General features: G+C 52.3%; 2 protein-coding genes across 2 annotated transcripts; both read right to left on the bottom strand.

The window, feature by feature from the left end:
* Nucleotides 1-690: 690 nt before the first annotated feature.
* On the bottom strand, nt 691-4,738 carry LOC140681823 (serine/threonine-protein kinase PAK 3-like). The gene is made up of 8 exons (XM_072922312.1): nt 4,677-4,738; nt 4,505-4,553; nt 3,913-4,025; nt 3,280-3,397; nt 2,531-2,630; nt 1,908-2,104; nt 1,169-1,306; nt 691-780 (listed from the first exon to the last, which is right to left on the bottom strand). The coding sequence occupies exons 1-8, from the start codon at nt 4,736-4,738 to the stop codon at nt 691-693; spliced, it is 867 nt and encodes a 288-aa protein (XP_072778413.1).
* A 6,487-nt stretch (nt 4,739-11,225) lies between these two features.
* On the bottom strand, nt 11,226-18,280 carry LOC140681824 (serine/threonine-protein kinase PAK 3-like). The gene is made up of 9 exons (XM_072922313.1): nt 18,262-18,280; nt 17,845-17,882; nt 15,041-15,130; nt 14,449-14,561; nt 13,816-13,933; nt 13,066-13,165; nt 12,443-12,639; nt 11,704-11,841; nt 11,226-11,315 (listed from the first exon to the last, which is right to left on the bottom strand). Exons 1-9 carry the CDS (start codon nt 18,278-18,280, stop codon nt 11,226-11,228), a joined length of 903 nt encoding a protein of 300 aa, XP_072778414.1.
* Nucleotides 18,281-21,591: the final 3,311 nt, after the last annotated feature.

The raw sequence follows: 21,591 nt of genomic DNA on the forward strand, positions 1-21,591 counted from the left end.
AACCGGAGTCCATGGGAGAGTTTAAAGTCTAGGGGACAAGATAAGGGAAAGGTTAAAATCTAAAGGACATTCTTCCAGGGCATAGCCCCAAGAAGTCCTCCTGCAGGCCCACAGGCCTCCACAGTGGCTCACGCAGATTCAAACTGCACAAGTCTTCACTCCCACATGTTGGCCTTAGTTCTCGTGGCAGAACTTGCCTTCCCACTGGACGCTCACCTGTGCCCGAGCCTGTGGAGAAGCCCGGCTCCCTCCCCCTCTGCCCACAGCAGCACAGACACTCCCAACCTTTCCCAAGAGCTGCAACACAACCACAGCCACAGCAGCATGCCCTGCACTGACACCACTGCTCTGCTCCATTTTGCCCCACTCTGCTCCTCTAGTCACTGCTGCCAGCCTGTCTCTCCACTAGAGGTTTTGGCCTGGAGGCACCAAGGTCAGAAGACCTTTGCCTACTTCCAGACCATGCCACAAACCCCATATATGGCTTTTCCCACATTTAAGAAACACCTGACCATTCAGAAGCAAATTTAGAGCTTATGCACAGCGTGAGAACAAAGGGAAGCTTCCGGCACAGTGAAGGTTTTATGTATTATCGTATTTATTTACACTATCAGTCTAAACAAACTAGAAACTACGAGCTATCAACTAGAAACTAGAAACTACAAAAAACATCAATGGCCTCTTGCAGGGCTAGTATCTCCTGTCGGCCATAAACTGCTGCGTTGCCATGATCAGAGGCGTCAGGCTGGAGGTCGGCTTGGCTGAGGTTACAAAAGGATGCTGCCCAAAGAGAAAAAGAAGACATTAATTTCTACTGACCTCACAGGCTGAAACTGGCTTTCTCTGGCAAGCAGAAAGATACACAAAGGAGGGCATTCTGTGCACCTCTGTCTCCACATCCAGGACCATGCTACATGAGCCAAACATGGCTCCCAATCCCACAAATCCATTAACCCAGATGGCTTCAGATGAAAGAGATTTGGTCTAGGCGACCTGGAAAGGCTCCTTCCAACCCATACCAGGCCAGGATTCTCCTCTGTTTTCCTTTGAAAAGCCCCCAGACTGGAGATTCTCAGGAGCAGGGCCCATCTGCCGCCTTGGACTTGAGCAGACGAGGAGCCCCTGGCAGCGGGCGGCCGGCGCACCCGGCAGCCGCTTTGCCTTTTACCTGCAGAAGTTCCTGGGCAGACCAGCGCCTGTCCTCGTCCGTCTCCAGGCAGCAGCACAGAAAGTCTCGCAGCCAAGCCGACTGTTGCCTGGGCTTCTGCAGCTTCGGGGTGCCCCTGGTGCTTATCAGCTGCTGAACCTGGAGAAGAAGGAAATGCCACGCTCCACCTGTCTCCTTCACACCCCAAACTGCTCACACAGACCCCACTGGACAAGCTCCACTCCCCAGTGGCTCTTTACTCCCTGCCAGAGGGAGGGAGATACCTTTCCTACCCCTACTAAAAGAACCCAAAGCCAGAGGCAGCCGGAGCCAGTCCAACATGCAAAGGCTCTTGCCTTGACCCCTGATTTCATTGGCTGATGGAATTAGGAGCAACTCCATCAGCAGCAGCACACTTTGCTTCTCTCAGCACTGACACCAGCTCTACAGGCGAGGTGGAAGACAGACTTTAATCTAAGTGTACTATTTCCAAGGATTCCTCCCATAATATGCAGCTCACTACTCCTTTAGGTAAAGCTGCTCACTGCTCTCTTAGGCAAAGCTTCCATCAAGGAAAAGGCAGTGTGATTTTCTTGTGCTATTCATGATGAAATGCCAAGGGGATAATCTGGCCGAGAAGCATAAGAGACTATGCAGCCTGGCACCTATCATTGTCAGGTGTTAGCAAGCTTCCCAGGCAGCAGAATGGGAGTAGATTTAGTCAGAGTGACAGGAGCATCTGAGGGTAGTTGCAGCGTACCGTGCGAGAGGTGCTCATCAGGTAAGGAGGTGCTCCTTCCACCATCTCGATCCCCACAATTCCAAAGGACCAGATGTCCACTTTGGCGCCGTAGGGCTTCCTTGTGAAAATTTCTGGCGCCATCCAGTGAGTAGTCCCAACAGCTGATCTTCGTTTCCTCTGCTCAGCGGTGAGCTGAGCAGCAAGGCCAAAATCAGCTGAGGAGAAAAAACACTCACATCAAGCCAGCTTGAAAAAGAAAGCAAAGAAAAGAATTCCCCACTGAATCAATGTCTAAGAAGGCAGTGTGGAATCCAGCTCTACCAGGGGCATGCTGCCATTCCTCGCGCCTGCAGCTCAGGAAATACGCAATTGGCCACTTTGCAAAAGCCCCCGACTTCAGGCAGTGGCTTTTAGTTCCCTGAAGCTATTAGACTGCTGCTGCCTTGCTGGGGAAGGGACACACACAAGCCAAAGACACTCCTGACCCGTTCTGCCCAGCTACAGCTCCCTGCACCTTGTGGCTGTGCTCTGCGCTCGCAGCAGGGCAGCCTGCACTGCCACAGGCACCAGGGAAGCGGCAGCACCCAAAGGCAGCCCCACACCGCAGCCCACCACGGCTGAGCCTGGCCAGCAACACCCACCCAACTTGACAGAGCCGTCCAAGCCCAGGAGAATGTTGTGGCTTTTGATGTCTCGGTGGATCACTTGCTTGGAGTGAAGGAAATCCAGGCCTTGCAGGCACTGAGAGAGGAAAAAGAAACACAAGCCTGAGTGGATTGCGTCCCACAAGCAGGGCAGTGGCACACCTGCAAGACTGACTTCCTGGGGGATGCGGAGCCACGGCAGGCCAGGCTGCTGGCAAAGGCAGCAGAGCTGGCTGCTCCAACACGAGGACAGCAGAGCTTTTCTAAGGGCGTGGCTGTTTGCTTTTGAAAGGGAAAGGGCAGTTGTTGCTCTGGCCAGTGCCCTGCAAACACAGACTCAAGGTGCACTGCTGCAGTGCCTGTACTCTCTGCAGCCAGACAACAGTGTCTGCTTTTGCAAACACCACTTGGGGTGCAAGGCTCTCCTTTGAGGCTGAGCTCTGTGAGAGTCCTGTGAGGATCTCTTTGTCTTTGCCACTTGCTCAACATGGTGCCACCAGCCACTTTGCTCTTGTGGGGAAGGAATGCAGCACTCACAGGCTCCAGGCAAAGCTTTAGAGAGGCAAACACAAACACACTAGAAGAAGGGCAGGCATATTGGCAGGCACTTCATCTGCTCTTGCTACTGCCAGGCGTAAGAGAAATGCAGAAAGGAAGCTTGGAAGGGGAAATCTCTCCTCTCCTTATCACCCATTTGGAAGGGCCGTCCCGACCAAGCCATGGGAAGCACAAGCGCCATCCCTTACCTCCCGAGAGACAGCTGCTATCTCTCCTTCTGCCATATGAGTCTCCCTAATGACATCGTGTAAAGAACCTCCATCCATGTATTCCATCACCAGCCAGAGTTCCTCATCCACCAGGTAGCTGAAAGGAGGAAACAACAGCCTGGAGATGAAGGTGTGCACTTACATGACCTGATGGATTCTTGCTCCTGTGTCTCTCTCAGAGGAAGACAGGAGGAATAGTCATTCACAATGCTCTACAGGGCTTGAACTCTATGCAGTCTAAAGGCTGCTTGGTATCCACACCAATGCAACAGGCCAAGGGAAATACAATCTACAGCGCTTTGTCAGCACTGGAGACCCGTGGGAAAAAATCAAATGCCAAAACAAATGAAACCATGTGGAGAGAGGACAGGAACTTTGAGGCTGTTGGCTCAGTGAGACAGGGCCAAGGCTGGTCTTTGAAAGCACACTTCAAACTAGGTATGCCAGCAAAGATGAATGCAGCCCCAATGCAATCTCCTCCCAGGACGCTGTAGATCAGCCCAGAAGCAGGAATTAACAGCTCCATCCTCTGCCAGCCACCAAAGGAGTGGTTGAACTTCTGGCTTGCAGGATGTGAATGACCTTTCATGGCAGAACAGCAGAACCACTCACCTGTCTACAAAGGTCACAAGATTGGCATTCTTATTGCCACGCATGATCTGGATTTCATTCAGGCACACCTCGCTGTTGCTCTCTTCCAGGAGACTTATTTTCTTTATGGCCACCTAAAACAACATGGAAAACATGAACCAAAGTTGGTGGCACAGAACCACCAGGGGAACACAGAGACAGTGATGATGGGGTGACAGAGCTGGGCTGGGCCAAGCTGCCTTGTGGCTGGACATCAGACCGCTTGCTTGGGCACCTCCCAGGACAAAGAGCCAGATAGCCTTTGCCTTGGAAACCTGGCAGAAACATGGTCTATGCTGTCCACCTCAAAGCTCTAACAACACTCACCGTTCCCACAGACTTCCCCCATGGCTTTACTTGATCATCCCCATTTTCATTCACACACCTCTTGCAAGCAGAAAGTCAATTTCTGCCAGAAAACATGGAGCAAAACTGCTGGACAACCTCTAGGGGGCTTGATCATTCCACTGGCATTCTCCCTTTCACAGCAACAAAGCAAACTCTTCCAGACATGACAGATCAAATGCTGTCCTAAAACAGTTCTGCAGAAGCTGTGGCGCTGCTTGACGCTTACCTCTTCTCCTGTGGCAGTCTCCACTGCCATGCACACCGTGCCAAAACCCCTAGAAACAAAAGGGCCGCAGAGATAGAAGTCCTTTAGTCCCTGCAAGTGCAGGAATCCACAGTACAAGAGGAAAAAAGTCCAGGGACAAAGAGTAAATGGAAAGAACTGTGGCTGCACTCACCCTCTGCCAATTGTTTCCAGTTCTGTGTATTTAGCCTCAGGATCTCCCTCGCTCACCAGCATCTCTGTAAAAATCCCAAGGAAAGATGCTCCCTTCAAAAGAGATCCCACCGTGCAGCAGATCAGAAAGGCAGCCCCACTCTCTGGGACACTGCGCCCTTTCAACTCACTCCCTCAGGAAACAACAACACCACCACACCGCCACCACCTAAAAAACAACAGCAGCAGGACAAGCAGCCCTGCAGCACAGATGGCCTGTCCAAAACTAGAAGTCTAAACTAAAATCTAAGCACATCAAGAAACAGTCAGAGGAGACAGGGATCAGAAAAGTGTAAGCAAGAGAAGTGATTGTTGCCTACAGACATTAAGGCAGGCAGCAGGACAAACACAACCTTTCTGTTCGGGCAATGAACACTCTGGGACATTCAACAAAAGATTTAATCCTTGCAAACATGCAAGGCATCTTGGGTTTGGGAATCCATTTTTATCAACAGCTGCCCTTTCCAGAACAGGAAGAATATTGCAAAGTGCCTCCAGCAAAGCTAAGAACTCCAGCTTGAAGCAGGACTTTGCCTAAACAACGCCCTTCTGCCGCTCAAGAGCAGCAGCTGATGTTCTACCCTACTGTGATGGGCCTTAGGAATGAGGTCCCTCAGCTTTTAGGACAGGCTGAGCTCTGAAGATGACCTTGGCCTTGCCCCACAGGAGCTGGGCCCCACAGGAGCTCATGGAGGCCTCCTCATTTGCTCGGTCACAGCCTCCTGCTCAGCCAGAAACAATCTCTGCTCTGCCTTTTGCCTAGAGGGAAGCTCAGGCAAGGCCAAACCAGGCCCAGCTGCCCTCCGAGGCAGGAGCAGCAGCCCAGAGATCCCTCCCCACCTCAGAGCACAGCAACAGCTCCTGTGGGGAGGCCTCAGGAGCTGGCACTCAGCTGAGGAGGAACAGGAGCTGGGACAGCTCTTGCTCACACACGCACACACACACCAGGCACTGCTGCGGCACACAAGGGTCACAAAGGACGTACTCAGCATGGCCAGGCACTTGTCCTCTGTCCTCTCTCCCAGCAGCTCCATGCTGCCAGAGGAACTAGTCGTGCTCCAGGTGCACGAGCTGCTCCTGCTTGAGTTTCCAGCTTGGGCACTGGAGGCTTCTTCAGCTGCAGCTTGTGCAGGTGCCACGACAGAGGAGCTGGAGCTCTGGGACAAGAAATTAATTTGGGTCACAAATGTGCCTGGCAGAGATGCCCCTCCGATCTCATTTCAAATGCAAGCCCTGAGGAAGATGCTGCTGGCCACATCCAGGGCTCTTCACCTCTCAGCTTTTGCAGCCCACTTGTCCAGCTCAAGGCCCCGAACCCAAACCCTGCTTTTACATGAGGGACAGAATGTCACCAAAGACACTGCTAACCCAAACAGGCACTTACTGATGCTGGCTGCTCAGGCCGGGGGCTGACAGCAGCAGCAGGTTCATTGGCACCTTCCTCCTCTTCAGCCTCTTCCTCGGGTGCAGAGGCAGCCGGAGCAGGTGCTGGCGCTGCCCTTGTGCTCTGTGCACAGACAGCAGCAGGAGGGTCAAGAAAGAACCTGTCATTCAGAGCCTTACGTCTCTTCAGCTACAGGCCCCGCTGCATCTCAGCTGTTCCTTTAGCTGCTGACTTTGGCTGTTCTGTGCGGAGGGCCAGGTCCCTTCTGGGGACAGTGTCTCCTCATATCCTGCAAGGCTGTGAACTGCACTTTTTCACTCTCTTCACTGGGGACAAGGAGCCTGCACAGCCCCTGGGCACAGAGGGCCTCACTTGTACCCCAGGAGCATCCAAAGACATCCTATTGCTACCTCTTGTCTCTTGCTGAGACAAATTCCCAGCCCCTGTCTGAACAGTAGGGAAGTGATGCCTAAATGTCCAAGTTCCACACCCCTTCTCCAGGCCTCACAGGCTGGGGGAAGTGCTCTGGGAGAGCTGGAAAGATTCCAGTCCTCAGCATCTTCAGCCAGGCAGGGCAGGTGCTGTCTGCTCAGAAACTTGCAGCTCTGCTTTGCTCCAGCCACAGGACTAGCCAGAGCTGCCACTTACTGATGCTGGATGCTCAGGCCCTGCAGTGGCAGCAGGTGCACTTTGGTGGGAATCTTCCTCCCCTTTGGTCTCTTCTTCAGGAAGACATGCATCCAGAGGAGGCTCAGAGGTCTGTTTTGGGCTCTGCAGATAGACAGCAGTGTCAGGAACAGGGAACCTCTCTATTCAGCTCTGGAGCCAGATGCACTAAGGAGAAATCATCTGCAGAGAAATGGCATTCTAATTGTTCAAACTCAAGGAAAATGGGACAGTTAGATGGGACTGCACTCTCTTGTACAGGAGAAATTCCATCATGGCTTCAAGCACCAAACAACCCCACTTTCAGCTGCTTAAAAGCTCTGAAAAGGAACTGGAGAAAACAGCCTGGGATCCAACTCCTCCTGCAGATTCTGCTGCTGCTGCTGCTTCTGCTGCTGCTGCTGCAAAGGGCCTTGACTGTTCTTTCATTCATCCAACCAGGCTGGCACTGGACTGCACCAGGCCCAGCTCACAGCTTGCTCCACAATTGTCAAATGCTACCCACACCAAAGGCTCCTTTCCCACTCACCCAAGGAGCGGGTTCTCTCCAGGCACGGGTGATGTGACCTGCAAGACAAAAGGGAAAAAGAAGCAGATGCTGTAAGGAAACTGCCTGTGCTGGGCAAGCCCACCAAATAGTCAGAAACCAAAGACAGAGCATTCTGCTTTCACTCCATCACTCCAGCAGCAACCCTTGTGTCACACAGCAAGGCAACAGCACAAACTACTGCCTCGTGTCTACATTTTGTTCCCTTTGGCCTCTCAACCCATAGAAACTCGAGACTGAGAAAGTCCCAGTGGTTCTGCAACAGGCATTCCAGCTTCTGCCCCACCCCACCCAGCAGGAGCTACAGCTCCTCTCTTCCCTGGACTTCAGTTTTCTGAAGAGATTGCATGCAGCAATTGCCATGAGCTTACTGAAAACCCTTCCCCAACAAAGCTTCACTCAAGTCCCTATTAGCCATGGTGGCAGTTCCGTGGTGACACACCGCAGGAACAGCTCCTGGGTTCAGGAGCATACAAGAACTGCTCTGAAATGTCCATCTCAGAGGCCTTTTCCAAGCTGATCCTGTGATTTCACCCCAGAAGGAATGGCTCTTTTAGCACTCAGGAAGTGTCAAGTTCCACAGGCACATGCTGGGATGAGGGAATGCAGACAAGAAGACTTGAACTGAGAGACTTTCCCTCAGTGCTGGAGAGCAGTGCACAGCTTTTCCAAGGACTCCTGCCAAGCTCTCCCAGTCCTCCTATCTTGGAAGTTGTCTGGCTTGAGCCAGCAAACTGAGGAGATTCCAGACCCCATGGGCACAGGCTATGCCACGGGAGGAGCGGAGCCCCTGCAGGCTACATTACAAATGCTGCCCAGGCCCCTCTGGCTAGAGACACCCCCTTCTTAGCTGCAGCTGCTGACAGCAGCTTTACCCAACTCAAGGCCTCTTGGTGGCATTTTGGTGTCCATATGCCACACTGCACAAAACCGTCCACTTACGTGCCAGCTGGGTGAAAAAGTACCCAGAATAGGCCATGGAGAAAGCCGTGCAAACTGCAGCACACACTCTCTCCATGGCCTGAGCAGCGCTGCCCAAGTCTGCACCAGACAACGCCTGCGGGGAAAAACCAAAAATCCTGCGAGTCCTGCTGGCAGAGACCTCGGCGATCAGCAGGTTCCGCCTGCAGTCAGCGTGCCACAGAGCTGCTCTGCTCACTGAGCCCTGCCGGGCCTGGGCACAGCAACTTTGCCTTGGCAACGCTGGGATGCGGCCCCTGACATCACAATAGCAGCCACCCTGGGCTGGTTTGTGAACTCACAGAGTGCAGGGAACCAGATCTTCCCTACAGCTCAGGCCAAAAAAAGCCTGCAAAGCTCTCCTCTGCTACAAAGCAAGACAAAAAGCCCTCCTAGTCCATAAGCTACTGCTCAAGGCATCTAAGAGTAACTCCAAGAACACACTAATCCCCTACAGCCCACCCGGAGAAATTGAGCACTGAGAAGGGAGCGGGATGTGAGGAACCACATCAGTGCTCTTTGGCCACTAATGCTTCTGAGCAAAAACCAGAAGGCTTCTTCCAGTTGGACCTTGCTCAGTTCAGGAAAGCAGCAAACAAGGAGAAGCACTACTTCAATTACATTTAGAGGGTTCTCCTAGCTACAGAGACCAGGTCATGGATCTTTCAGCACTGTTTATTCATTTTACATCACAGCCATGGGTGTGATTTCAGCAGGGAAATGCCATGACCACAAATGCAAGGGGGATCCTTCTTTCTGGTTCCCTCTAGCAGAGAGGCCTTGGGACCAAAGCACCACCACCATTTCCCTGCCAGTTCTGTCCTTCCACAGTATTTTTTAGGCCACGGGGTTGAGATGAGTGGCACGGAAGTGACAGCTCTGACACACAACTGAAACCATCAGGGCCAGGGTGGCACGTGGGACTGTTTTTCCGCTCCAGCAGAACAGTGCAGTCCAGAGTGCTGACACTGATACCAAGTGAGTTCAGCCAAGCCAAAAGGGAGTCCAGCCAAGCCCAGTGGAGCCCAGCAGGGTGGTAGGAAGAGGCAGTGGAGCGGCAGATCCGATTCCCACGCACACGCCCAGCGTGGCAGACTGATGGTAGTGGCAGTGCCAAACAGAGCTCTGCAGGGAGAGACACCCATCACCATCGCCGCTGCCACCATCTGCCGCGTCCTCGCCCCCAACCACTGATCTCCAGTCCACTCAGCCCCAGCTAGCTCTCCAAGGGGCGAGTAGGACAGCAAGAAGCACTCCCTGCTGGACCTGGATGGGCTTTTGGGAGTGCCTCCATTGCTCCCAAGGCGTAGCTGATCCCACTGGCGAATAACAAAGAATTTCTTGTCAGGGGTAGAACTCGAAAGCTTTATTGAGACTGTGAAGAGCCCAACTGCACCTGATCACAACCTGCTGACAAGAGCACCAGAGAGGTGCAAAGCACAAATTAAATACAGAGAAGGAGGAGAACTGACTCGCCAATGAGAAAACAGTAAGGAGTGGCTCTTGTACAAACTGACAATGAGGGTATCCAATGAGGGAGGAAAGGGGAAGGGGCCCCAGGCCCTCACCCAATCACCTGACGCTCTGGATGGAAGCTTCAAGATGTAAGGGAAGGCACACCGAGTGACGGACAAGGCATCTGGGAGGAGACAGGGGAATGTCTCTGTACTTAGAGGGTGATGGACACTTGAGGAGGGATGGGAAAACTAGGGATAAACCAAAGGGGCACAGAGGGGTTCAAGGGGATAAACCATTTTAAAATCGAAATACAATGAAAATACAATAAAGTATAAAAACACAACTCCACAATCGGGTACTGCTAATACAACAGGAAAGCAGGAGCAGGGTTGAGGCCTGTCACAAAGTGGGTTAGGGTAGAATCTGCGGAGGCATGGCCAGTGCCCTCCTGGCAAGGGCACGGAAAAGAAGGGCAGATGGCAGATGGCTGGTGGCTGGCCTCTGCTCTTGAGCAGGTTCCATCTCCAGTCCTGTCCTTCTCAAGGATAGTGGGTACAGGGACGTGGCGGATGAATACGAAAACTGGAAAAGGAAGTCTGTTAAATATTGTGCAACTAAAATTTAAATTTAAATGATCATCAAATATACTGTCAATTGCCACAAAACATCGCACAGTAAATGATTTTGAATCATCACTATATGATGACTATATATCTATATATAGAGATATCTATACTATATCTATATATTATATCTATATCTATATATTATATACTAATAATGTATCAAATGTACATTGAAACAAAAAACCGGAGTCCATGGGAGAGTTTAAAGTCTAGGGGACAAGATAAGGGAAAGGTTAAAATCTAAAGGACATTCTTCCAGGGCATAGCCCCAAGAAGTCCTCCTGCAGCCCACAGGCCTCCACAGTGGCTCACGCAGATTCAAACTGCACAAGTCTTCACTCCCACATGTTGGCCTTAGTTCTCGTGGCAGAACTTGCCTTCCCACTGGACGCTCACCTGTGCCCGAGCCTGTGGAGAAGCCCGGCTCCCTCCCCCTCTGCCCACAGCAGCACAGACACTCCCAACCTTTCCCAAGAGCTGCAACACAACCACAGCCACAGCAGCATGCCCTGCACTGACACCACTGCTCTGCTCCATTTTGCCCCACTCTGCTCCTCTAGTCACTGCTGCCAGCCTGTCTCTCCACTAGAGGTTTTGGCCTGGAGGCACCAAGGTCAGAAGACCTTTGCCTACTTCCAGACCATGCCACAAACCCCATATATGGCTTTTCCCACATTTAAGAAACACCTGACCATTCAGAAGCAAATTTAGAGCTTATGCACAGCGTGAGAACAAAGGGAAGCTTCCGGCACAGTGAAGGTTTTATGTATTATCGTATTTATTTACACTATCAGTCTAAACAAACTAGAAACTACGAGCTATCAACTAGAAACTAGAAACTACAAAAAACATCAATGGCCTCTTGCAGGGCTAGTATCTCCTGTCGGCCATAAACTGCTGCGTTGCCATGATCAGAGGCGTCAGGCTGGAGGTCGGCTTGGCTGAGGTTACAAAAGGATGCTGCCCAAAGAGAAAAAGAAGACATTAATTTCTACTGACCTCACAGGCTGAAACTGGCTTTCTCTGGCAAGCAGAAAGATACACAAAGGAGGGCATTCTGTGCACCTCTGTCTCCACATCCAGGACCATGCTACATGAGCCAAACATGGCTCCCAATCCCACAAATCCATTAACCCAGATGGCTTCAGATGAAAGAGATTTGGTCTAGGCGACCTGGAAAGGCTCCTTCCAACCCATACCAGGCCAGGATTCTCCTCTGTTTTCCTTTGAAAAGCCCCCAGACTGGAGATTCTCAGGAGCAGGGCCCATCTGCCGCCTTGGACTTGAGCAGACGAGGAGCCCCTGGCAGCGGGCGGCCGGCGCACCCGGCAGCCGCTTTGCCTTTTACCTGCAGAAGTTCCTGGGCAGACCAGCGCCTGTCCTCGTCCGTCTCCAGGCAGCAGCACAGAAAGTCTCGCAGCCAAGCCGACTGTTGCCTGGGCTTCTGCAGCTTCGGGGTGCCCCCGGTGATTATCAGCTGCTGAACCTGGAGAAGAAGGAAATGCCACGCTCCACCTGTCTCCTTCACACCCCAAACTGCTCACACAGACCCCACTGGACAAGCTCCACTCCCCAGTGGCTCTTTACTCCCTGCCAGAGGGAGGGAGATACCTTTCCTACCCCTACTAAAAGAACCCAAAGCCAGAGGCAGCCATAGCCAGTCCAACATGCAAAGGCTCTTGCCTTGACCCCTGATTTCATTGGCTGATGGAATTAGGAGCAACTCCATCAGCAGCAGCACACTTTGCTTCTCTCAGCACTGACACCAGCTCTACAGGCGAGGTGGAAGACAGACTTTAATCTAACTGTACTATTTCCAAGGATTCCTCCCATAATATGCAGCTCACTACTCCTTTAGGTAAAGCTGCTCACTGCTCTCTTAGGCAAAGCTTCCATCAAGGAAAAGGCAGTGTGATTTTCTTGTGCTATTCATGATGAAATGCCAAGGGGATAATCTGGCCGAGAAGCATAAGAGACTATGCAGCCTGGCACCAATCATTGTCAGGTGTTAGCAAGCTTCCCAGGCAGCAGAATGGGAGTAGATTTAGTCAGAGTGACAGGAGCATCTGAGGGTAGTTGCAGCGTACCGTGCGGGAGGTGTTCATCAGGTAAGGAGGTGCTCCTTCCACCATCTCGATCCCCACAATTCCAAAGGACCAGATGTCCACTTTGGCGCCGTAGGGCTTCCTTGTGAAAATTTCTGGCGCCATCCAGTGAGTAGTCCCAACAGCTGATCTTCGTTTCCTCTGCTCAGCGGTGAGCTGAGCAGCAAGGCCAAAATCAGCTGAGGAGAAAAAACACTCACATCAAGCCAGCTTGAAAAAGAAAGCAAAGAAAAGAATTCCCCACTGAATCAATGTCTAAGAAGGCAGTGTGGAATCCAGCTGTACCAGGGGCATGCTGCCATTCCTCGCGCCTGCAGCTCAGGAAATACGCAATTGGCCACTTTGCAAAAGCCCCCGACTTCAGGCAGTGGCTTTTAGTCCCCTGAAGCTATTAGACTGCTGCTGCCTTGCTGGGGAAGGGACACACACGCGCCAAAGACACTCCTGACCCCTTCTGCCCAGCTACAGCTCCCTGCACCTTGTGGCTGTGCTCTGCGCTCGCAGCAGGGCAGCCTGCACTGCCACAGGCACCAGGGAAGCGGCAGCACCCAAAGGCAGCCCCACACCGCAGCCCGCCACGGCTGAGCCTGGCCAGCAACACCCACCCAACTTGACAGAGCCGTCCAAGCCCAGGAGAATGTTGTGGCTTTTGATGTCTCGGTGGATCACTTGCTTGGAGTGAAGGAAATCCAGGCCTTGCAGGCACTGAGAGAGGAAAAAGAAACACGAGCCTGAGTGGATTGCGTCCCACAAGCAGGGCAGTGGCACACCTGCAAGACTGACTTCCTGGGGGATGCGGAGCCACAGCAGGCCAGGCTGCTGGCAAAGGCAGCAGAGCTGGCTGCTCCAACACGAGGACAGCAGAGCTTTTCTAAGGGCGTGGCTGTTTGCTTTTGAAAGGGAAAGGGGAGTTGTTGCTCTGGCCAGTGCCCTGCAAACACAGACTCAAGGTGCACTGCTGCAGTGCCTGTACTCTCTGCAGCCAGACAACAGTGTCTGCTTTTGCAAACACCACTTGGGGTGCAAGGCTCTCCTTTGAGGCTGAGCTCTGTGAGAGTCCTGTGAGGATCTCTTTGTCTTTGCCACTTGCTCAACATGGTGCCACCAGCCACTTTGCTCTTGTGGGGAAGGAATGCAGCACTCACAGGCTCCAGGCAAAGCTTTAGAGAGGCAAACACCAACACACTAGAAGAAGGGCAGGCATATTGGCAGGCACTTCATCTGCTCTTGCTACTGCCAGGCGTAAGAGAAATGCAGAAAGGAAGCTTGGAAGGGGAAATCTCTCCTCTCCTTATCACCCATTTGGAAGGGCCGTCCCGACCAAGCCATGGGAAGAAACAAGCGCCATCCCTTACCTCCCGAGAGACAGCTGCTATCTCTCCTTCTGCCATATGAGTCTCCCTAATGACATCGTGTAAAGAACCTCCGTCCATGTATTCCATCACCAGCCAGAGTTCCTCATCCACCAGGTAGCTGAAAGGAGGAAACAACAGCCTGGAGATGAAGGTGTGCACTTACATGACCTGATGGATTCTTGCTCCTGTGTCTCTCTCAGAGGAAGACAGGAGGAATAGTCATTCACAATGCTCTACAGGGCTTGAACTCTATGCAGTCTAAAGGCTGCTTGGTATCCACACCAATGCAACAGGCCAAGGGAAATACAATCTACAGTGCTTTGTCAGCACTGGAGACCCGTGGGAAAAAATCAAATGCCAAAACAAATGAAACCATGTGGAGAGAGGACAGGAACTTTGAGGCTGTTGGCTCAGTGAGACAGGGCCAAGGCCGGTCTTTGAAAGCACACTTCAAACTAGGTATGCCAGCAAAGATGAATGCAGCCCCAATGCAATCTCCTCCCAGGACGCTGTAGATCAGCCCAGAAGCAGGAATTAACAGCTCCATCCTCTGCCAGCCACCAAAGGAGTGGTTGAACTTCTGGCTTGCAGGATGTGAATGACCTTTCATGGCAGAACAGCAGAACCACTCACCTGTCTACAAAGGTCACAAGATTGGCATTCTTATTGCCACGCATGATCTGGATTTCATTCAGGCACACCTCGCTGTTGCTCTCTTCCAGGAGACTAATTTTCTTTATGGCCACCTAAAACAACATGGAAAACATGAACCAAAGTTGGTGGCACAGAACCACCAGGGGAACACGGAGACAGTGATGATGGGGTGACAGAGCTGGGCTGGGCCAAGCTGCCTTGTGGCTGGACATCAGACCGCTTGCTTGGGCACCTCCCAGGACAAAGAGCCAGATAGCCTTTGCCTTGGAAACCTGGCAGAAACATGGTCTATGCTGTCCACCTCAAAGCTCTAACAACACTCACCGTTCCCACAGACTTCCCCCATGGCTTTACTTGATCATCCCCATTTTCATTCACACACCTCTTGCAAGCAGAAAGTCAATTTCTGCCAGAAAACATGGAGCAAAACTGCTGGACAACCTCTAGGGGGCTTGATCATTCCACTGGCATTCTCCCTTTCACAGCAACAAAGCAAACTCTTCCAGACATGACAGATCAAATGCTGTCCTAAAACAGTTCTGCAGAAGCTGTGGCGCTGCTTGACGCTTACCTCTTCTCCTGTGGCAGTCTCCACTGCCATGCACACCGTGCCAAAACCCCTAGAAACAAAAGGGCCGCAGAGATAGAAGTCCTTTAGTCCCTGCAAGTGCAGGAATCCACAGTACAAGAGGAAAAAAGTCCAGGGACAAAGAGTAAATGGAAAGAACTGTGGCTGCACTCACCCTCTACCAATTGTTTCCAGTTCTGTGTATTTAGCCTCAGGATCTCCCTCGCTCACCAGCATCTCTGTAAAAATCCCAAGGAAAGATACTCCCTTCAAAAGAGATCCCACCGTGCAGCAGATCAGAAAGGCAGCCCCACTCTCTGGGACACTGTGCCCTTTCAACTCACTCCCTCAGGAAACAACAACACCACCACACCGCCACCACCTAAAAAACAACAGCAGCAGGACAAGCAGCCCTGCAGCACAGATGGCCTGTCCAAAACTAGAAGTCTAAACTAAAATCTAAGCACATCAAGAAACAGTCAGAGGAGACAGGGATCAGAAAAGTGTAAGCAGGAGAAGTGATTGTTGCCTACAGACATTAAGGCAGGCAGCAGGACAAACACAACCTTTCTGTTCGGGCAATGAACACTCTGGGACATTCAACAAAAGATTTAATCCTTGCAAACATGCAAGGCATCTTGGGTTCTGCAATCCATTTTTATCAACAGCTGCCCTTTCCAGAAGAGGAAGAATATTGCAAAGTGCCTCCAGCAGAGCTAAGAACTCCAGCTTGAAGCAGGACTTTGCCTAAACAATGCCCTTCTGCCACTCAAAAGCAGCAGCTGATGTTCTACCCTACTGTGATGGGCCTTAGGAATGAGGTCCCTCAGCTTTTAGGACAGGCTGAGCTCTGAAGATGACCTTGGCCTTGCCCCACAGGAGCTGGGCCCCACAGGAGCTCCTGGAGGCCTCCTCATTTGCTCGGTCACAGCCTCCTGCTCAGCCAGAAACAATCTCTGCTCTGTCTTTTGCCTAGAGGAAAGCTCAGGCAAGGCCAAACCAGGCCCAGCTGCTCTCCGAGGCAGGAGCAGCAGCTTAGAGATCCCTCCCCACCTCAGAGCACAGCAACAGCTCCTGTGGGGAGGCCTCAGGAGCTGGCACTCAGCTGAGGAGGAACAGGAGCTGTGACAGCTCTTGCTGACACACACAGACTCACCAGGCACTGCTGCGGCACACAAGAGTCACAAAGGACGTACTCAGCATGGCCAGGCACTTATCTTCTGTCCTCTCTCCCAGCAGCTCCCTGCTTCCAGAGGAACTAGTCGTGCTCCAGGTGCACGAGCTGCTCCTGCTTGAGTTTCCAGCTTGGGCACTGGAGGCTTCTTCAGCTGCAGCTCGTGCAGGTGCCACGACAGAGGAGCTGGAGCTCTGGGACAAGAAATTAATTTGGGTCACAAATGTGCCTGGCAGAGATGCCCCTCTGATCTCATTTCAAATGCAAGCCCTGAGGAAGATGCTGCTGGCCACATCCAGGGCTCTTCACCTCTCAGCTTTTGCAGCCCACTTGTCCAGCTCAAGGCCCCGAACCCAAACCCTGCTTTTACATGAGGGACAAAATGTCACCAAAGACACTGCTAACCCAAACAGGCACTTACTGATGCTGGCTGCTCAGGCTGCAGGCTGACAGCAGGGGCAGGTTCATTGGCACCTTCCTCCTCTTCAGCCTCTTCCTCGGGTGCAGAGGCAGCCGGAGCAGGTGCTGGCGCTGCCCTTGTGCTCTGTGCACAGACAGCAGCAGGAGGGTCAGGAAAGAACCTGTCATTCAGAGCCTTACGTCTCTTCAGCTACAGGCCCCGCTGCATCTCAGCTGTTCCTTTAGCTGCTGACTTTGGCTGTTCTGTGCGGAGGGCCAGGTCCCTTCTGGGGACAGTGTCTCCTCATATCCTGCAAGGCTGTGAACTGCACTTTTTCACTCTCTTCACTGGGGACAAGGAGCCTGCACAGCCCCTGGGCACAGAGGGCCTCACTTGTACCCCAGGAGCATCCAAAGACATCCTAGTGCTACCTCTTGTCTCTTGCTGAGAAAAATTCCCAGCCCCTGTCAGAATAGTAGAGAAGTGATGCCTAAACGTCCAAGTTCCACACCCCTTCTCCCGGCCTCACAGGCTGGGGGAAGTGCTCTGGGAGAGCTGGAAAGATTCCAGTCCTCAGCATCTTCAGCCAGGCAGGGCAGGTGCTGTCTGCTCAGAAACTTGCAGCTCTGCTTTGCTCCAGCCACAGGACTAGACAGAGCTGCCACTTACTGATGCTGGATGCTCAGGCCCTGCAGTGGCAGCAGGTGCACTTTGATGGGAATCTTCCTCCCCTTTGGTCTCTTCTTCAGGAAGACATGCATCCAGAGGAGGCTCAGAGGTCTGTTTTGGGCTCTGCAGATAGACAGCAGTGTCAGGGACAGGGAACCTCTCTATTCAGCTCTGGAGCCAGATGCACTAAGGAGAAATCATCTGCAGAGAAATGGCATTCTAATTGTTCAAACTCAAGTCAAATGGGCCAGTTAGATGGGACTGCACTCTCTTGTACAGGAGAAATTCCATCATGGCTTCAAGGACCAAGCAACCCCACTTTCAGCTGCTTAAAAGCTCTGAAAAGGAACTGGAGAAACAGCCTGGGATCCAACTCCTCCTGCAGATTCTGCTGCTGCTGCTGCTGCTGTTGCTGCTGCTGCTGCTGCTGCTGCTGCTGCAAAGAGCCTGGACTGTTCTTTCATCCATCCAACCAGGCTGGCACTGGACTGCACCAAGCCCAACTCACAGCTTGCTCCACAATTGTCAAATGCTACCAACGTCAAAGGTTCCTTTCCCACTCACCCAAGGAGCGGATTCTCTCCAGGCACGGGTGATGTGACCTGCAAGACAAAAGGGAAAAAGAAGCAGATGCTGTAAGGAAACTGCCTGTGCTGGGCAAGCCCACCAAATAGTCAGCAACCAAAGACAGAGCATTCTGCTTTCACTCCATCACTCCAGCAGCAACCCTTGCGTCACACAGCAAGGCAACAGCACAAACTACTGCCTCGTGTCTACCCTTTGTCCTCTTTGGCCTCTCAACCCATAGAAACTCGAGACTGAGAAAGTCCCAATGGTTCTGCAACAGGCATTCCAGCTTCTGCCCCACCCCACCCAGCAGGAGCTACAGCTCCTCTCTTCCCTGGACTTCAGGTTTCTGAAGGGATTGCATGCAGCAATTGCCATGAGCTTACTGAAAACCCTTCCCCAACAAAGCTTCACCCAAGTCCCCTTTAGCCATGGTGGCAGTTCTGTGGTGACACAGCACAGGAACAGCTCCGGGTTCAGGAGCATACAAGAACTGCTCTGAAATGTCCATCTCAGAGGCCTTTTCCAAGCTGATCCCGTGATTTCACCCCAGAAGGAATGGCTCTTTTAGCAATCAGGAAGTGTCAAGTTCCACAGGCACATGCTGGGATGAGGGAATGCAGACAAGAAGACTTGAACTGAGAGACTTTCCCTCAGTGCTGGAGAGCAGTGCACAGCTTTTCCAAGGACTCCTGCCAAGCTCTCCCAGTCCTCCTATCTTGGAAGTTGTCTGGCTTGAGCCAGCAAACTGAGGAGATTCCAGACCCCATGGGCACAGGCTATGCCACGGGAGGAGCGGAGCCCCTGCAGGCTACATTACAAATGCTGCCCAGGCCCCTCTGGCTAGAGACACCCCCTTCTTAGCTGCAGCTGCTGACAGCAGCTTTACCCAACTCAAGGCCTCTTGGTGGCATTTTGGTGTCCATATGCCACACTGCACAAAACCGTCCACTTACGTGCCAGCTGGGTGAAAAAGTACCCAGAATAGGCCACGGAGAAAGCCGTGCAAACTGCAGCACACACTCTCTCCATGGCCTGAGCAGCGCTGCCCAAGTCTGCACCAGACAACGCCTGCGGGGAAAAACCAAAAATCCTGCGAGTCCTGCTGGCAGAGACCTCGGCGATCAGCAGGTTCCGCCTGCAGTCAGCGTGCCACAGAGCTGCTCTGCTCACTGAGCCCTGCCGGGCCTGGGCACAGCAACTCTGCCTTGGCAACGCTGGGATGCGGCCCCTGACATCACAATAGCAGCCACCCTGGGCTGGTTTGTGAACTCACAGAGTGCAGGGAACCAGATCTTCCCTACAGCTCAGGCCAAAAAAAGCCTGCAAAGCTCTCCTCTGCTACAAAGCAAGACAAAAAGCCCTCCTAGTCCATAAGCTACTGCTCAAGGCATCTAAGAGTAACTCCAAGAACACACTAATCCCCTACAGCCCACCCGGAGAAATTGAGCACTGAGAAGGGAGCGGGATGTGAGGAACCACATCAGTGCTCTTTGGCCACTAATGCTTCTGAGCAAAAACCAGAAGGCTTCTTCCAGTTGGACCTTGCTCAGTTCAGGAAAGCAGCAAACAAGGAGAAGCACTACTTCAATTACATTTAGAGGGTTCTCCTAGCTACAGAGACCAGGTCATGGATCTTTCAGCACTGTTTATTCATTTTACATCACAGCCATGGGTGTGATTTCAGCAGGGAAATGCCATGACTGCAAATGCAAGGGGGATCCTTCTTTCTGGCTCCCTCTAGCAGAGAGGCCTTGGGACCAAAGCACCACCACCATTTCCCTCCCAGTTCTGTCCTTCCACAGTAGTTTTTAGGCCACGGGGTTGAGATGGGTGGCACGGAAGTGACAGCTCTGACACACAACTGAAACCATCAGGGCCAGGGTGGCACGTGGGACTGTTTTTCCGCTCAAGCAGAACAGTGCAGCCCAGAATGGTGACACTGATACCAAGTGAGTTCAGCCAAGCCAAAAGGGAGTCCAGCCAAGCCCAGTGGAGCCCAGCAGGGTGGTAGGAAGAGGCAGTGGAGCAGCAGATCCGATTCCCACGCGCACGCCCAGCGTGGCGGACTGATGGTAGCGGCAGTGCCATACAGAGCTCTGCAGGGAGAGACACCATCACCATCGACCCTGCCACCATCTGCCGCGTCCTCGCTCCCAACCACTGATCTCCAGTCCACTCAGCCCCAGCTAGCTCTCCAAGGGGCGAGTAGGGCAGCAAGAAGCACTCCCTGCTGGACCTGGATGGGCTTTTGGGAGTGCCTCCATTGCTCCCAAGGTGTAGCTGATCCCACTGGCGAATAACAAAGAGTTTCTTGTCAGGGGTAGAACTCCAAAGCTTTATTGAGACTGCAAAGAGCCCAACTGCACCTGAACACAACGTGCTGACAAGAGCACCAGAGAGGTGCAAACCACCAATTAAATACAGAGAAGGAGGAGAACTGACTCGCCAATGAGAAAACAGTAAGGAGTGGCTCTTGTACAAACTGACAATGAGGGTATCCAATGAGGGAGGAAAGGGGAAGGGGCCCCAGGCTCTCACCCAATCACCTGACGCTCTGGATGGAAGCTTCAAGATGTAAGGGAAGGCACACCGAGTGACGGACAAGGCATCTGGGAGGAGACAGGGGAATGTCTCTGTACTTAGAGGGTGATGGACACTTGAGGAGGGATGGGAAAACTAGGGATAAACCAAAGGGGCACAGAGGGGTACAAGGGGATAAACCATTTTAAAATTGAAATACAATGAAAATACAATAAAGTATAAAAACACAACTCCACAATCAGGGACTGCTAATACAACAGGAAAGCAGGAGCAGGATTGAGGGCTGTCACAAGGTGGGTTAGGGTAGAATCTGCGGAGGCATGGCCAGTGCCCTCCTGGCAAGGGCACGGAAAAGAAGGGCAGATGGCAGATGGCTGGTGGCTGGCCTCTGCTCTTGAGCAGGTTCCATCTCCAGTCCTGTCCTTCTCAAGGATAGTGGGTACAGGGACATGGCGGATGAATACGAAAACTGGAAAAGGAAGTCTGTTAAATATTGTGCAACTAAAATTTAAATTTAAATGATCATCAAATATACTGTCAATTGCCACAAAACATCGCACAGTAAATGATTTTGAATCATCACTATATGATGACTACATATCTATATATATAGATATCTATACTATATCTATATATTATATACTAATAATGTATCAAGTGTACATTGAAACAAAAAACCGGAGTCCATGGGGGAGTTTAAAGTCTAGGGGACAACATAAAGGAAAGGTTAAATTCTAAAGGACATTCTTCCAGGGCATAGCCCCAAGAATTTCCCCAGCAGGCCCACAGGCCTCCACAGTGGCTCACGCAGCTCCAAACTGCACAAGTCTTCACTCCCACATGTTGACCTTAGTTCCCGTGGCAGAACTTGCCTTCCCACTGACACTCACCTGTGCCCGAGCCTGTGGAGAAGCCCGGCTCCCTCCCCCTCTGCCCACAGCAGCACAGACACTCCCAACCTTTCCCAAGAGCTGCAACACAACCACAGCCACAGTGTTAAGAATGGGCAAGGAGACCAGCTCCTTTTTAATCCCTTTCTTAAAGTGACCAGCTCCGGGTAGGTGCTCGGGGGATCGCACACACCGCCGCTGCTCCCTTCGGCGACGCAGAGGAGGAGGTAGTCAGTTTCGCTATACAGCAAAACTGGGGCTTCCGTCCTCGCGGGCATGCCTGGGAAGGCGCTTTTGGGGCTCGTCAGAG

The sequence above is a fragment of the Taeniopygia guttata genome, chromosome Z (genome assembly GCF_048771995.1).
Source record: "Taeniopygia guttata chromosome Z, bTaeGut7.mat, whole genome shotgun sequence".
Lineage (NCBI taxonomy): Eukaryota > Metazoa > Chordata > Aves > Passeriformes > Estrildidae > Taeniopygia > Taeniopygia guttata.